Source organism: Adiantum capillus-veneris, chromosome 13, assembly GCF_014529385.1.
Source record: "Adiantum capillus-veneris isolate H3 chromosome 13, ASM1452938v2, whole genome shotgun sequence".
NCBI classification, from domain to species: Eukaryota; Viridiplantae; Streptophyta; class Polypodiopsida; order Polypodiales; family Pteridaceae; genus Adiantum; species Adiantum capillus-veneris.
Window position 1 is genome coordinate 70,516,006 of NC_140943.1, and position 14,797 is coordinate 70,530,802.

Consider the following 14,797-nt stretch of genomic DNA (forward strand, 5'->3'; position numbering starts at 1 on the left):
AATAAACATGACTTATCTTTCTTTGACTTTTCAAATTCCTTACTTGATGCATAGCCTCTAGGCCGCTATTGCTTCTTGGATGCATCAAATGAGGATACCACAAATTTTATTTTTTTTATGACCATGAGATGCACATGCATGCAAAATATCATGCATATCATGCTATGTGATGATTTTTCATCTAGATCATCATGAATCTCGGCTTGCACTATAGCTTCCTCAAGTGTTTTGTGATCTTGGGTTTTAACATGGTTCTTAAGCTCAAGAGTTAACCCACAAATAAATGTGCATACGTGCTGAAAGGCATCTAAAGCCTCCATCTTGAGGATACCATCCTTATAATGCAAGATATATTCAAGGAGTGTTTTATGGTGATGGATAGAAAACTTATCCCATGCAGGTTAATTTCTATCCTTGTCATTAGTAAGAAAAATTTCTTTTTTGAACACATCACTAAAAGTAATTTATGTGCATGGTACAATGCCCTCTTTGAGCGACATCCACCGTTTATAGGCTTTACCTTATAGTGTCAAACTAATTTGCAGCACCTTGAATACATCCGAAGTTTGATAAAAATCATGAATACTATCCCATTTACTTAGGAATATATTTACCGTATCTTTGTTGCCTTCTTTTTCCTCCCCTTGAAAGATGAGTGGTTTCATGTTTTTCAACAACTCATCCACCTCCTTTTGAGTGAGAAATGGAAATGGGTCTAAATTGAAGCCTTGCTCTGACATGCAAGGGATGATTTTATTTTTATGCCTAGACCCCACAAAAATCAAAGGCTACTTGCTTGCAAGATCCTTCGCTTGCTAATGCATGTATTGCACTACTATATAAGACAATTTATTGACATTCTCATTCAAACGTGCAAAGTTCATTTCCAAAACAAACATGCATGATTGCAATGCTCTAAATTCTTGAAGCTCAACCTGTTCTATGTTGTCATCCGTGCCAGTTGTCATGTGGGTACCCTCCATGAGAGCATCCAACTGCGGTGCAAGAGTAGGCGCATGATTTTCAAAATCGAAAGTACGATGCATGTCTATGTCTAAATCCATGGCGCATTGCTATGTGAGTGCCAAAGGATACTGTCCTCATCTTTGAAAAGTTCTATGTTGTCATCCGTGCCAGTTGAGAGCATGAGAGCATCCATCTGTGGTGCAAGAGTAGGCGCATGATTTTCGAAATCAAAAGTATGATGCATGTCTATGTCTAAATCAATGGTGCACTGCTATGTGAGTGCCAAAGGATATACTCCTCATCTTTGAAAAGTTGTTTGGATAGAGAGAACACTTGATGCACACGTGACTGCTACGATTGCAAACTAGAATAGAAAGACAATCTACTAAAACAATATGGCGCTTGGGTCTCCCATGCCAGGTGTTCAATTCTGCGAGCAGAAGGCGTAGGACAAAAAAAAAAAGACCTAGCGGCGCTCTGCGCTGGTGCAGGCGGCTTTGCCTCGCTTTATTGTAGATTCAAAGTACATTACCTATGACGGCCGAAATTTGAAAGCTCACATTGCTAGTGCTCTGTGAAGTACAACACACACACACACACACACAGAGAGAGAGAGAGAGAGAGAGAGAGAGAGAGAGAGAGAGAGAGAGAGAGAGAGAGAGAGAGAGAGAGAGAGAGAGAGAGACACAGAACGTAGAGCAGCTCTCCGCCTTGGTAGGTCTGCGCTCTCCTCCCGCCACGAACACCCTCCCTCTGCGCAGTCACGAGGCCTTTCATGGTCATGTTGCACCTCCTCCACTGCTTTGTACTCCTCCTCCCTACCTTCACCTGGCTCCTCGAGCCGCTTCTCTTGGCCAATGCTCCCACCCCCACTGCAATGACGCAGTCCTGCAACATACCCCCGGGTGCAGGGCGCTTCTCTTGGCCAACAGCAAAACGCTCTCTCTCTCTCCCTCTTGCTCCGCCGTGTTGCAGTCCATCAAAACTCTCTCAGCTGATGGCAAGCACGGAGAGGGTTGTAATGGCAATGGCATGGATATGGCCCTGGCCAGGTTTACACTGCCTCAACTGAAGCAACATACTCCATCGCCGATCTTTGGCGAGAGCAGGTGTAGGTGGAGGAGTTCTATGTGGTCACATGAGAGTCTCCTAAAATACATATCTTTGACATGCCGACGGGAGGGGATGAATAGCTTCCAAAATGCATGCATCCGACCACTTTCATCAATATGTATCCAAAGTCATTGAATAGCTTCCAAAATGGGAAGTTCATGAGCTTCCTATGCGGGATGCGATCTCTTGGAATACATTGATCATTAAAAGGTACGTGAACATGAATAAGGCCAAAAAACAGTGGGTTGTTGTGTCTTCAACAATTGTAGCAATCATGAGGTCGGGCCCGAATCTTTTGAAGCTTGCAAGGAAGGAAAAATCCCTAGCCTTTGGCATCACACTACGTTCCAAGTTTAAGATCAACTACCAGTTTCACTGAGCGTTTCCCAACGGCGAGGTGTAGTACCTTCATCCCAAGGACAAAGTATACCCTGAGAAGGTGAACCCTGGCTGCAAGGGTGACATTGGTTTGAAGTTCCACTCTATTGGAGAGAATGTATACCCTGCCACACTCAAGTTCCATGGCAATTGCTGGTTTTACTTAATTTTGTTGCATCTATGCTGGACTTTCCATGGAATTACAATTGGGCCATGTGCCCTAGAGAGTGTTGTCCCAAAATGCATTGCAAGCGCATTGGTCTGCGGAAGCGCGTTGTAGAGGAGTCTTTTGCCAAATGCACATTTAAATACTATAGAAGGAATTCTGTGCTCGATTTTGCACCCAGTCTCCAATCCGAACGTTGCCGACTTCGAGGTGAAGGTGATGGACATGGGAATTCTTTGACTCTTTTTGATCATATTTATGATGGAAAAATGTAGTATGTAAGCCCATGTGGATCTGAAGACTTGATCCATTTGTCGACCAACAGGCAGAAGACATGCAAGATAAATTCGACGCACGCTGATGACCAACAAGAGGTGAGGTCCATTGTAGTGTAGGAGCCCAAAAGAAGAGGATCTGTAGAGACAGATGAGAGCACCATGGTGAAATGGGAGCCCCTTTCAGCGTGGCTGCCAGCATAAGGTCTTCTTTGTCTCGCTCTCTCTCTTATTTCCCAAATTAAAATTCTCACCCTCAGCACATTTAAATACTATAGAAGGAAGTCTGTGCTCGATTTTGCACCCAGTTTCCAATCCGAACGTTGCCGACTTCGAGGTGAAGGTGATGGACATGGGAATTCTTTGACTCTTTTTGATACTGATGGATCATATTTATGATGGAAAAATGTAGTATGTAAGCCCATGTGGATCTGAAGACTTGATCCATTTGTCGACCAACAGGCATAAGACATGCAAGATAAATTCGACGCATGCTGATGACCAACAAGAGGTGAGATCCATGAGCCCAAAAGAAGAGGATCTGCAAAGACAAACGAGAGCACCATGGCGAAATGGGAGCCCCTTTCAGCGTGGTTGCTAGCATAAGGTCTTCTTTGTCTCGCTCTCTCTCTTATTTCCCAAATTAAAATTCTCACCCTCAGCACATTTAAATACTATAGAAGGAAGTCTGTGCTCGATTTTGCACCCAGTCTCCAATCCGAACGTTGCCGACTTCGAGGTGAAGGTGATGGACATGGGAATTATTTGACTCTTTTGAACTGATGGATCATATTTATGATGGAAAAATGTAGTATGTAAGCCCATGTGGATCTGAAGACTTGATCCATTTTTCGACCGACAGGCAGAAGACATGCAAGATAAATTCGACGCATGCTGATGACCAACAAGAGGTGAGGTCCATTGTAGTGTAGGAGCCCAAAAGAAGAGGATCTGCAGAGACAGACGAGAGCACCATGGCGAAATGGGAGCCCCTTTCAACGTGGTTGCTAGCATAAGGTCTTCTTTGTCTCGCTCTCTCTCTTATTTCCCAAATTAAAATTCTCACCCTCAGTTGCGTTTTGCAACTACCGACGTCCACGTGTCCCTCGGAGAGGGTACAGATTAAACATAGTTAAACAAGTGAGAAAATAGATAGAAATTTAAGCCCCCCCCCCCCCGCGCACGCGTGCACTACGTGTTAGTCGTTGCAACATCTAAGAGGTTCCGGCCAGTGTGCATTGAGAGAGAGAGAGAGAGAGAGAGAGAGAGAGAGAGAGAGAGAGAGAGAGAGAGAGAGAGAGAGAGAGAGAGAGAGAGAGAGAGAGAGAGAGAGAGAGAGAGAGAGAGAGGCGATGTCGCTACCAATTGGTTTCTCTGAATTTCGAACATTAATAATCTGTTTCCATGAATCCGTGCTCGAGAAAAGTGTTTTACAGAAAACCTGGTAAATTGACTATATTTTTTGGCCTTTAAATTTAAAATATAGAGGAAAATCTCAAAATTTGTATGTAAGATAGCACTAAACCTAGGTTTTTTACCAGCATTGGGCAGATTCTTTTGTGAGTTTTTTTTGTTAGAAATGGTTGATTGGGGGGGGGGGCTCGGGGAGTGATGGGGGAGGAAGCTTCGGTTTTTTTGTGGCAACGGATGAAAAATGTTAGTGATGAAGCCTGCAAGTGAGGCAAGATGAGTAGGTGAGAAGATGGGTGGGGGCAATAATGGAAAGGGCAAAAGAAAATGACCAGTTATTGTGGCTACGGATCGGTTAAAAGCAAGGACTGGCGGGGCCCAAAGCTTTGCTCGATAAAAACTTTTTTTAAAAAACCTGGCAAATAGTAGAGGTAAATTGACTATATTTGTAGATTTTTTCACCTTCAAATTTTAAATGTAGAGGTAAATCTCAAAATTTGTAGGTGCACTAAACCTAGGTTTTTCTCCAGCACTGGGTGGATTCTTTCAAGAGAAATGGTTGAACGGGGGGGAGACTCCGGGAGTGATGGGAAAATTGTGAATATTTTTCCAAGTGTAAAAAATCTTATTCTTGATGTCTTTGAGGAAAATTTGTTACCTGATGAACGGGGATGGCAATGGGCATGGGAAGTGATTAGAAAGAAAAACACAAAATGCTTTATTTTCACATTAAAAAACATTTTGTGCGTTTTTTTTTATAGGGGTCAAGTGTAGATGAAGAGTTGGACACGATTTACATCAAGTTGCTTGATCCCTATTTCTTTTCCAACATTAGGCTCATGTTCTTAAAGCAAGAGCTTGGGTTGATTCGTCATTACAAGATTTACTTGAGCTGGGTTCAAAAAATAGATTTAACAGAAGTTTGTAGAGCTCCAACTCAATATCTTGATCCTGTTGAAATAGCACAACTAAGAGTGTTATGCATATATGTTCCTGAGCCGTTTGGGCAATAATGTAAACTGTTTTTTTTTGAAATATGTCTCTTTAGTCATGTGCTTTTATGTAATCTCTCTCTCTCTCTCTCTCTCTCTCTCTCTCTCTCTCTCTCTCTCTCTCTTTGTGTGTGTGTGCGCGCGTGCGCAAAAGGGGTTAAATGCAACAGGAGTAGTCTAAAGGGGCCAAAGACAGAAAGTGTCGATCATATGTGTGTCTTGGAGAGATGTATAAAGATGCACACACACACAAACACATACAGAGTGAGGTGGTAAGAGCGAGCGAGGCCCGCCGGTAGGCGGGACGCGCGAGCTAGTGTACACTACAAGTAAGTTCTTGTCGATAACCATGAGCGGCAACATGAGGTTCATTCTCTTAATCCTTTTGATGATATCTTAAACACTTTGTCACAACATGGGGACACAACACATGGGCACTCTAAAACAAGAGAAACTCACATGACCCATTGAATGCTTGAGAGACCTTTTGTAAGCAAAAAATACACATTCAAAAGTAAGGCATGTTTTAGCATGCCATTAAGGAAAAGAAAGCGTTCGCATTCATGAATTTTGCCATGTAGCACTAAGCAACAAGCTTAATCCAACGGTTCACAATTGCTCCCAAGAGTTCAAGAAGTCGTCTTAGATTCAAGCTCGTGTAACCGAGATATCAAATCCATTTCGACGAAAGCATGTCAACTATACTTTTCACCTACACAGGACCTTGGATTGGCTACCCCTCGAGCGTCGGCTCTCCTTTCTTGGAGCAATAAGCTATGCGACTTGAACACATGGCCTTCTATCTTGAAGGGATTCAAGCTCATATAAATGAAACACCACATCCACTCCTCCCAAAGTTATGTCCCTCTTTGGAAGTCCTGTGAAAGTTTTGTAGCCCAAATGTTCAAGAAGTCCTCTCCAAGTTTTGTAGCCCAAAAAGGAGGGAGGAAAGAGAATCTTCCTTTTTACAAGTGGCATTGCTTGAATGGACGATTGATGTTTGTGAAGAGAATGGAGTAAAGGATTTGTATGCTGCGCAGCCCCATTTCGAGCTCGCCCGTCGCCAGTTTCGCGATACATTGTCCAGGCCACCGCGAGAGAGAGAGAGAGAGAGAGAGAGAGAGAGAGAGAGAGAGAAGTACAAGGTACACCTTCTCGCTGAATCTTTTCTTCTCGCTTGCTTTCTTAACCGAGAATGGTGCACAAATTTGTCTGCGTGCATTCATTTTGCATCCTTCCTGCAGCATCAGCAACAGCAGTAGCGGAAAGACTTGTGTGGAGGTACCCAAACTTTTCAAGACGCTTCCTGCACTCATGAAGTGGCTGCAGAGAATGTTCAAGGGCGCTTCTCCTTCCAGAGTGAGGGAATATGATTCGCGCTTTGATGACAATGCAGGCCGTAATCGAGTAATTTTTTTCCTCAGAAATCTGTTCAATCATGTGTTTGCGCGGGCATGCCGACTCTGTAAACAGTTGTCAGGTATGTGAGCTTGTGTAATATGCAAAAGACAATGGAAGGGTCTGTGCCTGCGAACTCATTTGTGGGCATAAACAGATGTATAGATACCTCTCTCTTGTGGTATTTTTAAGGAGGAGCTGTGTATCATGAAGGTGATCAAGTCAAGATACCGCAGATTTTGTTTACGCATGATAGAGTTCCACAATTGTTGCTAGTAGTAGTTCATGCCATCTCAGTCATGCTGCCTCGAGCTTCTCCTTCCTTCATTGCGGTTGATGCATGAAGGGTAGAAGCCCTTGTTCGGTCGTTAACTTCAAGTGTGCGTGCGTGCGTGCGCTGGAGGTTGTTGGAGACAATAGTCACAAGGAATGGCCTTTTTTGGGGGTCCCCATTCCCTATTCCGCATTCCCTTTTGCCCTTCCCTGTTTCACTTGACAATTGTGAATATGCCATCACAGGGAATGACAATTCTTACCTGTTCTGGTTCCTTGCTTTTCATTTGTATTTTGCGTGCCATGTGACTAAGGCAGAAGAGTCATCAAGATATTCTATAGAGTTTCATTCCATGCGATTACAGTAGTTCCAAACTCTTTAAGGGCACATGCTTATGTATGATATTGACGTTTTTTTTTTCCATTAATAATTACCCTTGTTTGTCTCAGGAATGCACTTCAGCAGAACGGTGTGAAGATGAGGAGCTTGATCGTGCAGTAGCAATCTCACTTCTGGAAGAGGAAGAGAGGCGATTAAAAGGTGAGGGGTCTTTTCGCTTGCGGTAGTGACAGTATTTTCGTTTACATGGGGTTTGTGTCAATTGTGTCTTTGACAGCATTGAGAATTCTGGTTATTGCAATATGTTTAGCTCAAAACCTCTGATTTTTTGCGTGGTATGTGCTTGGCAACTTGTCACTTAGTGGTAAGCAGTACATATTCCACCACAACATTGAGATTTTTCAATAGTCATTGAAGAATTACAAGAATAGAGCTTGCTAAAGAAGAGAGGAAACATTTAGATGAAGACTAGGAATGATGGTTGAGGTAGTGGAGAGTTAACAAAGAGATAAGCCACTTTAGATAGTGTATCAATTTTAAATCCATGAGAGTTGATCACATTTATAGCCATTGAGAAATTATTGTAATTGGATAAGAAAAGAAAAGAAGGAAAGTAAAGATGAGGAATAGGAACGCTGGTTGGGGTGTTTGATGCTAGTGGAGAGTTAATGAAGAGATAAGGCACTACTAATAGCATTCAATATAAAATTGATGAGAATTGATCTGGTACAGAACATGTTGAGCCCTGTTCAAGACACATCGTGAAGGTATGTTTGCAAAGTAATGTGCTTTTGTTACTCCCTGGTTGTTTTCTCCCATGAAGCATGCCGTCTAAACTGCATGATAGTGCAAAGGCATGGGTTATGAACCAGAAAGCGTGATTCTTATTTCTGTCATTTTGCTCAATATTTTATGTTTCAAATGGAGATTTTGGGTGATTTGCCGATGGTCGAGGAAAACTTCTGAAACACTCTTCCCTTTAGACTTTCTAATAAGTTGCCTAACCTGGTTCGTTTTATATTCATAAAGTGTGGTGCAAATGAAAAGGTTTCTTGTGATGATCTCTTTGCTTGATGTCAAGAACACATGCAGTACTAAGTTGTGCCATACTTCCATTCAAAACATTTGACACAATTTTGTGATTTATCATTAAAGATTATGGACCTGTAATTTTGGTTATAACATGCCATGACATATTGAATGTCAAGAGGTGCTCAGTGGGCAAGCCCAACTGATTATACTTGGACCTATTCCTCTGTGATATGTATGGAAGTAGGGATAATTTGTATATTGGTTTTTCTTTTGGGAAAACCGTGCTGTAGATGAGGTTTTGTAAGGGACACAAGCAAGCAGACCCAATGGAAACAAGGGTAGATGTGGAAGGTAAAGAGAGATGGATATGAGATGCTAGCCGTCAAGGTGGCAAACACAAGAAATGCAAAAGTAACCACTCTGGGGGAGCATAATCTATCCATGTGCCTAACCGGAACGCTGAGAGAGAATTACCCAAAACTGAAGGAATCTCCTAGCCTCTAATGTGCTGCTTTGTGTCATGGTATCCCACTCATTATGCAAACTATGGGGAAGTTCTGAGCAAACCATATCGATTGATCCCTTAGTATGAGTTGTGACTAGCTTTAGCACAAGGTTTAATGTCCTTAGTATGAGTTTTGACTAGCTTTAGCACAAGGTTTAATGTAGTAGAGCAACACACACTACATCTTAGAGATGCACATTATCCTCGGAAGGCCTCAAAGTTTGGATGTGTGTTGACAAGGATTTGCAATCATCACCTTCTCCTCGATTGAAAAGAAAGGTGTGCTTATGCTTATGTTTCTTAGGTTTGATTGAATCCTATTTGTTCCAATGACATCAATTTATAAATAGAATTGCCAAAAATGCTTCATATTGCAGATAAAATTCATCTCCAAAGATAGTCTAAGGATTTGTGTGATGTAGAAGAACTTGTGGTTTGTTAAGTGTCCATACAGTCTTGGTATTTACTATGTTCCTATAACAGCTAGGTTTTCTGCCTTTGAAGAACATGGACATACATTTTTGGGTGCTATTCATAATTATCAAACTAGCTTGTCCTCTGTTTTTACAGCTCTTACATGTGGCAATTCCTGTAGTCTTTATATTTCTTTTTCTGACCATTTACCCAATCAATCTAATGCTAGAAAGTTGAATAATTTCTTTTGTGTTTATTTTAATGATTGCTGTTTGGCAGGCCATGACACCGATGAAGATTTGGCAAGAGCCTTGCAAGAGAGTATGCAGCTGCATTTGCCTTCATCTAAAGATAACTCGGTCCCGGTCCAGCATATTTTTTCGAGGATACGGTATATGTCAATATATTGTTTGATTGAATGATTGACAAAGCAAATTGTTAAGCTAGGAGATTGTGGTTATGTACACTTGTTTGGAACAAGATTAGTGAGAGTTTTTAAGGTTCTTTACGAGTCTGATACAGTAACACCAATAACTTGGCATCCTTAAGGTTTTCTTTATACACATTTGTGTCTTCCTCTTGAGACAACCCTTCTTGGTATACATTGTGACCGTGAATGGTACGCAGCTAATCTTAGAATATTCCCTCCTGTGATGTTAGGCCATATGTACATACCATGAGTACTATGGCTGGTGGCCGGTTGGCGTAGTGAATACTGCACATACCAACCCCCCCCCCCCCAATCTACCACCTACCCGTAGCACTACATAAGGAGGCCATCTCCATGAACCATGGCATCCTATATTGAAGGATAACCAACCCCTTGTATTCCTGCCTACTAGCTCTAGTTGCCTATATCACCATCTAAGCTCTACGTTGAGAGCGCATGGGTGGATGAAGCCATCACTTTGTAATATTGCTAATTTAAATTGCGATTTGCCACTAATCTACTTTGTAGATTATCTCTCTCTACTCTCCTTGCTACAAGATCCTATTTGTTCTACATTTCTTACAGCTAGTTGGAGCCTACAACTTCAGAGCCTTTCATGAGTTTTTTCTTCTTTTTCTTTTTCTTTTTAGCTAGGGATCCAGTTAGGATTATTTGTGACACTATATGATGAGAGATATCGTCATTAATTGTACCTTGTTCTGGTCTCGCGGGCCATTTTGGCCATTAAGAGAGGTTATTATATCTTTCTTTCGTTCTTTCTGGAGCTGAGCAATTTCTCTTTGCTGCAGAGTATGTGAAGGTTGCAAAAAGGACATAGGTTTTGGACGTTATCTGAGCTGCATGGGAGCACTATGGCATCCAAATTGCTTTCGATGCTATGCTTGCAATGCGCCCATAACAGAACTTGAGGTATAGTTATCAAGGACATACTTACTAAATTCCCGTCCAGTTCTTGTATTATTGGAATGTATGTTATCATTGAATCTCCTACCTGTTTTCTGAGGGGGTAACCCTTGTTTGATTTTTAGAATTGTCTGTTTTGGCTCGTGTTTTTCGCATGAAATTAAGGTTATTTGTATCTTTTTTGAAGTCGGCCGCCTATCTTATTTTCTTTGATGTACCTGTTTTGGGAATGTTATACTATGGTGTATAATTTTTCCTTTAAAAAAATGCCTCAAAAAGTACCCTACATAATCAGATTCTTTGCATCTCAAGTGAGGACACGTGCCTTCTTAGTATTATAGATTTTTGAAGGATTGAGCTTTTACCCAAGTGCATGGATATTTCTGAAATTCTGATGTGCAGTTCTCAATGTTGGGAAATTATCCTTACCATAAGAGCTGCTACAAACAGCAATACCACCCAAAATGTGATGTTTGCAAGAAATTTGTAAGTACAAAAGTGTTTCTTCCATTCATTACTTGGAAAAGAAGGCTGCAGTTGTAGTAATCTCAGGCCTTCAAACAGATTCCGACCAACCGGGCAGGCTTGATAGAGTATCGAGCTCATCCATTCTGGGGACAGAAATACTGTCCTGGACATGAAATGGACAGCACTCCTCGTTGCTGTAGCTGTGAGCGAGTTGAGGTCAGCAATATGTTGCATATGTAGCACGCAACCTGCTTTTGGAGCTTATTATAACTGACGCATTATTGACGCTGCCCTGTTTTTGAAGCTTATTATAACTGACACATTATTTATGCCGCCAGTCGAAGGATGTACAGTACATATCCCTTGAAGATGGCCGCAGGTTGTGCCTAGAATGTCTCCATACTTCAATCATGGACACAGGGGAGTGTCAGCCACTTTATCACGAGATTCGTGATTTTTACGAAGGTATGCACATGAAGATCTCGCAGCAGGTTCCGATGCTTCTTGTTGAACGACAAGCATTGAATGAGGCAATAGAAGGAGAGAAGGATGTGAGTATATTAACACCCCCTACCCCCCAACACATGTACACAGGCACGGGCACAATATCATGTTATTGTTGGAAAATTTGAGACTGATTTTGGCATGGCCTGGGATTGCTAGCAACATCACATGCCCGAGACGAGAGGTCTGTGCTTGTCGGAGGAGCAAACTGTTAACACGGTTAGTTTTCTAATGTATACTTTTGCTTGTCTTGGTTGTTTTTTTTTGTCGCATAAGTTTTTTAGTTAATGGGCTGAAAAATATAGTATAAAATTTCAAGAGTTTCTTGTTACATCCCTAGACATCAGGATGGGCAACACGCCAATACAGGTGTGCGGGTAGAGGCCTGCCAAGGGCCTAGAGTCCAAGTGTGGTGATCACACAAGATGTTTTACAAATGGGACCTCTGTCCTATTTACAGGACTCACTAAGAGGTGGCCATATTCACACTTGGTTGGAAATAGCTCAGGCATCCATCTTGATGTTTGGGAATGCAAGTTGCAACATTTCTTTTGTCATATGATTGGTACAAGAGGTTTCCTTTTGTCCTATGACTGGTGCAATTAGAGGTTAAATATTAGTGCTATCTAGAGTCTCTTGCTCTTTGACACTCACCGAGAAACTATCCAGAAGTTGTTAGGAAACTTCACCCTAGTTCCTGAAATTTCCGAGTGCCAGAAAAACTGTAAATATTCTATTTCAATTGCTTGTCAGATTTTCAGGAGGCCAAGGATCTCTGCTGGAAATCGAATCATAGACTTGAGAACTGGGCCCACAAAACTGACGCGTCAGTGTGAAGTTACTGCCATTCTGGTTTTGTATGGCTTGCCCAGGTGAACAGTCCTACTATTTGTCATAGATTACGGATTCGCACACTTGAATGCTATTATTATATGCACATTTGTCAGCTTTCATCCACAGATAATTGTGATGTGGTTACTGGTGGATCAGGTTGCTCACAGGCTCAATTTTGGCACACGAGCTGATGCATGCATGGCTTCGTCTGAATGGTAAGTACGCCATAAATGCCTTGAGGCAGTATCATTAATTGTGTTCAGCATTAACACATTAGTGCAAGAGGGTTTGAACCCCGGGCGTTCGCTCATCAAAAGTCCCCAACATGACTTGCGTTCAAGAGATTATTTAATAGGGAAAATTATAAAATACCCCTAAAATTTGTGGAAATTCCCAAAATATCCCTGAAATCTTAAAAAGACCCCCTTAATTTTTGCCAAAATTTCCCTTATTTTTCCCCGAAATTCCTGAAATACCCCTTGTTAATCTTGCAAACATCCATAAAGACATTCAAACTAGCAAAAAAATTGGAGCAAATTCAACCAAAATTGGTATGTTGGGAATTTTAAGAATTTGAGGGCTATTTTGGGAATTTCCACAAATGTTTTGGTAATTTTCCCTTATTAATAATATATGCTATATTTACACTATGGGTGTCTTTCATAAGCCCCTCACCCCTTCTTATCTATATATAAATTATTCACTTTTTTGAGTATGCACAATTCTCATCGGTTCACCCACATGGTTATGGTACACATTTGCAAAGTGGATTGCCCTGGAAGTGTGGGCCAACACTCCAAATAAGTACACGCGCACACAAGCAGTGATTACTCATGCATCATAATGTGAATCTTTTCAGGTTTTCGAAACCTTCCACCAGAGGTTGAGGAGGGGATATGCCAAGTGGTTGCTCACATGTGGCTCGAGTCTGAGGTAATGGCAGGGTCCAGCAGCTCCTCTTCATCAAAGAAGTCCAAAGCTCCCAGAACTGCGGCAGACAAGAAACTTGGAGAGTTTTTCCTTCATCAAATAGCTAAGGATTCGTCACCGATATATGGAGATGGCTTCAGGGCTGGCCATGCTTCCATGGTGCAGTATGGGTTGCGGCGCACATTGGACCACATAAAGTTGACTGGGCGGTTTCCTTAGTATGCGATGTGTGGCATATAATGATGAGAGGAGATGAGTAGATGAGAGATGGAAGCTAGCATATTGCCAAACATCTTGCTTGCATTGATTCCTTCTTGTTTTCAGATAAAAAGCTGCAGTTATAAGCAATTACATTATATGGACAAGCTAAATGAATGCCAAACCATATATAAGAACAGGGGCCACAACCTCTTTACCTTAGCAAAGATACCAATGATCAAAGTCAGTTGTATTTTTAAATGATGCAATTATCAAAATGGCCTATGAAATATTAAGGTTAAAGTGGCCAAATGAATTTCATGAAAACTGTGTGAGTGTGTGTCGTGGATAGTAGTCGAGGTACCACGGCTATTGACTCTTATTGGCAATGCAACCAAGGCAATCCTGTATATATGTACCTGCAAGGAATGCGTGGTCCATTTCTTCAAAATTCTTGCCAATAGTATGTGGTGATGTTGGCAATTTTTCTTAATGTCTAGCCAGGATTTCCTGAATCTGAATGTGTGTTGAAGCTAACGTGTCTTTGTTCCCCTATTCTTATTTGCTAGCTAGCTCTAGGAAGTGAGTGCTCTGGCTTGCTTGAGTATCTATGGCTCCTAGTCTTTGCTTACAAAAGCATTGGTTCTCCATAGCTAGTGTTGCTTACACACTATGCACCTAGATATGGAGCTCATGATCGTTTCAACCAATTTGAACACAAGAAACCATGTTGTGATAAGAAACCATATTAGAACCTAGAGAATTTCTAGGTGGCTCTTGAATATTCCATGGGGGTGAAATTATGTATTGATGGTACCATTTTTTTGCACTTTTTTGGTGGTATCCTTTACAAAAAGTGGGGACCGACAAATTTTTACAAACATGCACAAAACTTGTCGGAGCGTACAATTTTACATTATATCTTAAAAACTCTATCCAATGATATATAATATGGTTGGTGATTTTACACCACGAAAACGGGGGTGGTAAAATGCTACTAAAATTTGATTATCCACGTACATCACTTTTTGGTACCACCAATACATGCTTCATCCATGCGACTTCTACCACTATCATTGCGACCCTTTCTCGATATGTAACTTAGTTCGGGCATCATTAAGCTCTATCCTTGAGAAAGACAAGCCAGACTTGCAATGTAAAGACACAACATACATGGGATCAAAATATGTACTACTTATCAAAAAGTAATTTGGTGACATTATCTTCTCCTTGTATTTAGACAAATG

General features: G+C 41.4%; 1 protein-coding gene across 1 annotated transcript; it reads left to right on the forward strand.

Moving 5' to 3' along the window:
* Positions 1 to 6,288: 6,288 nt before the first annotated feature.
* Positions 6,289 to 14,043, forward strand: LOC147444228 (protein DA1-related 1-like). The gene is made up of 12 exons (XM_086526921.1): positions 6,289 to 6,445; positions 6,545 to 6,707; positions 7,422 to 7,512; positions 9,542 to 9,653; positions 10,502 to 10,622; positions 11,019 to 11,102; positions 11,181 to 11,300; positions 11,423 to 11,635; positions 11,748 to 11,807; positions 12,342 to 12,460; positions 12,579 to 12,637; positions 13,282 to 14,043. Exons 1-12 carry the CDS (start codon positions 6,330 to 6,332, stop codon positions 13,569 to 13,571), a joined length of 1,548 nt encoding a protein of 515 aa, XP_086383047.1. The 5' UTR covers positions 6,289 to 6,329; the 3' UTR covers positions 13,572 to 14,043.
* The last annotated feature ends 754 nt before the right edge of the window (positions 14,044 to 14,797 follow it).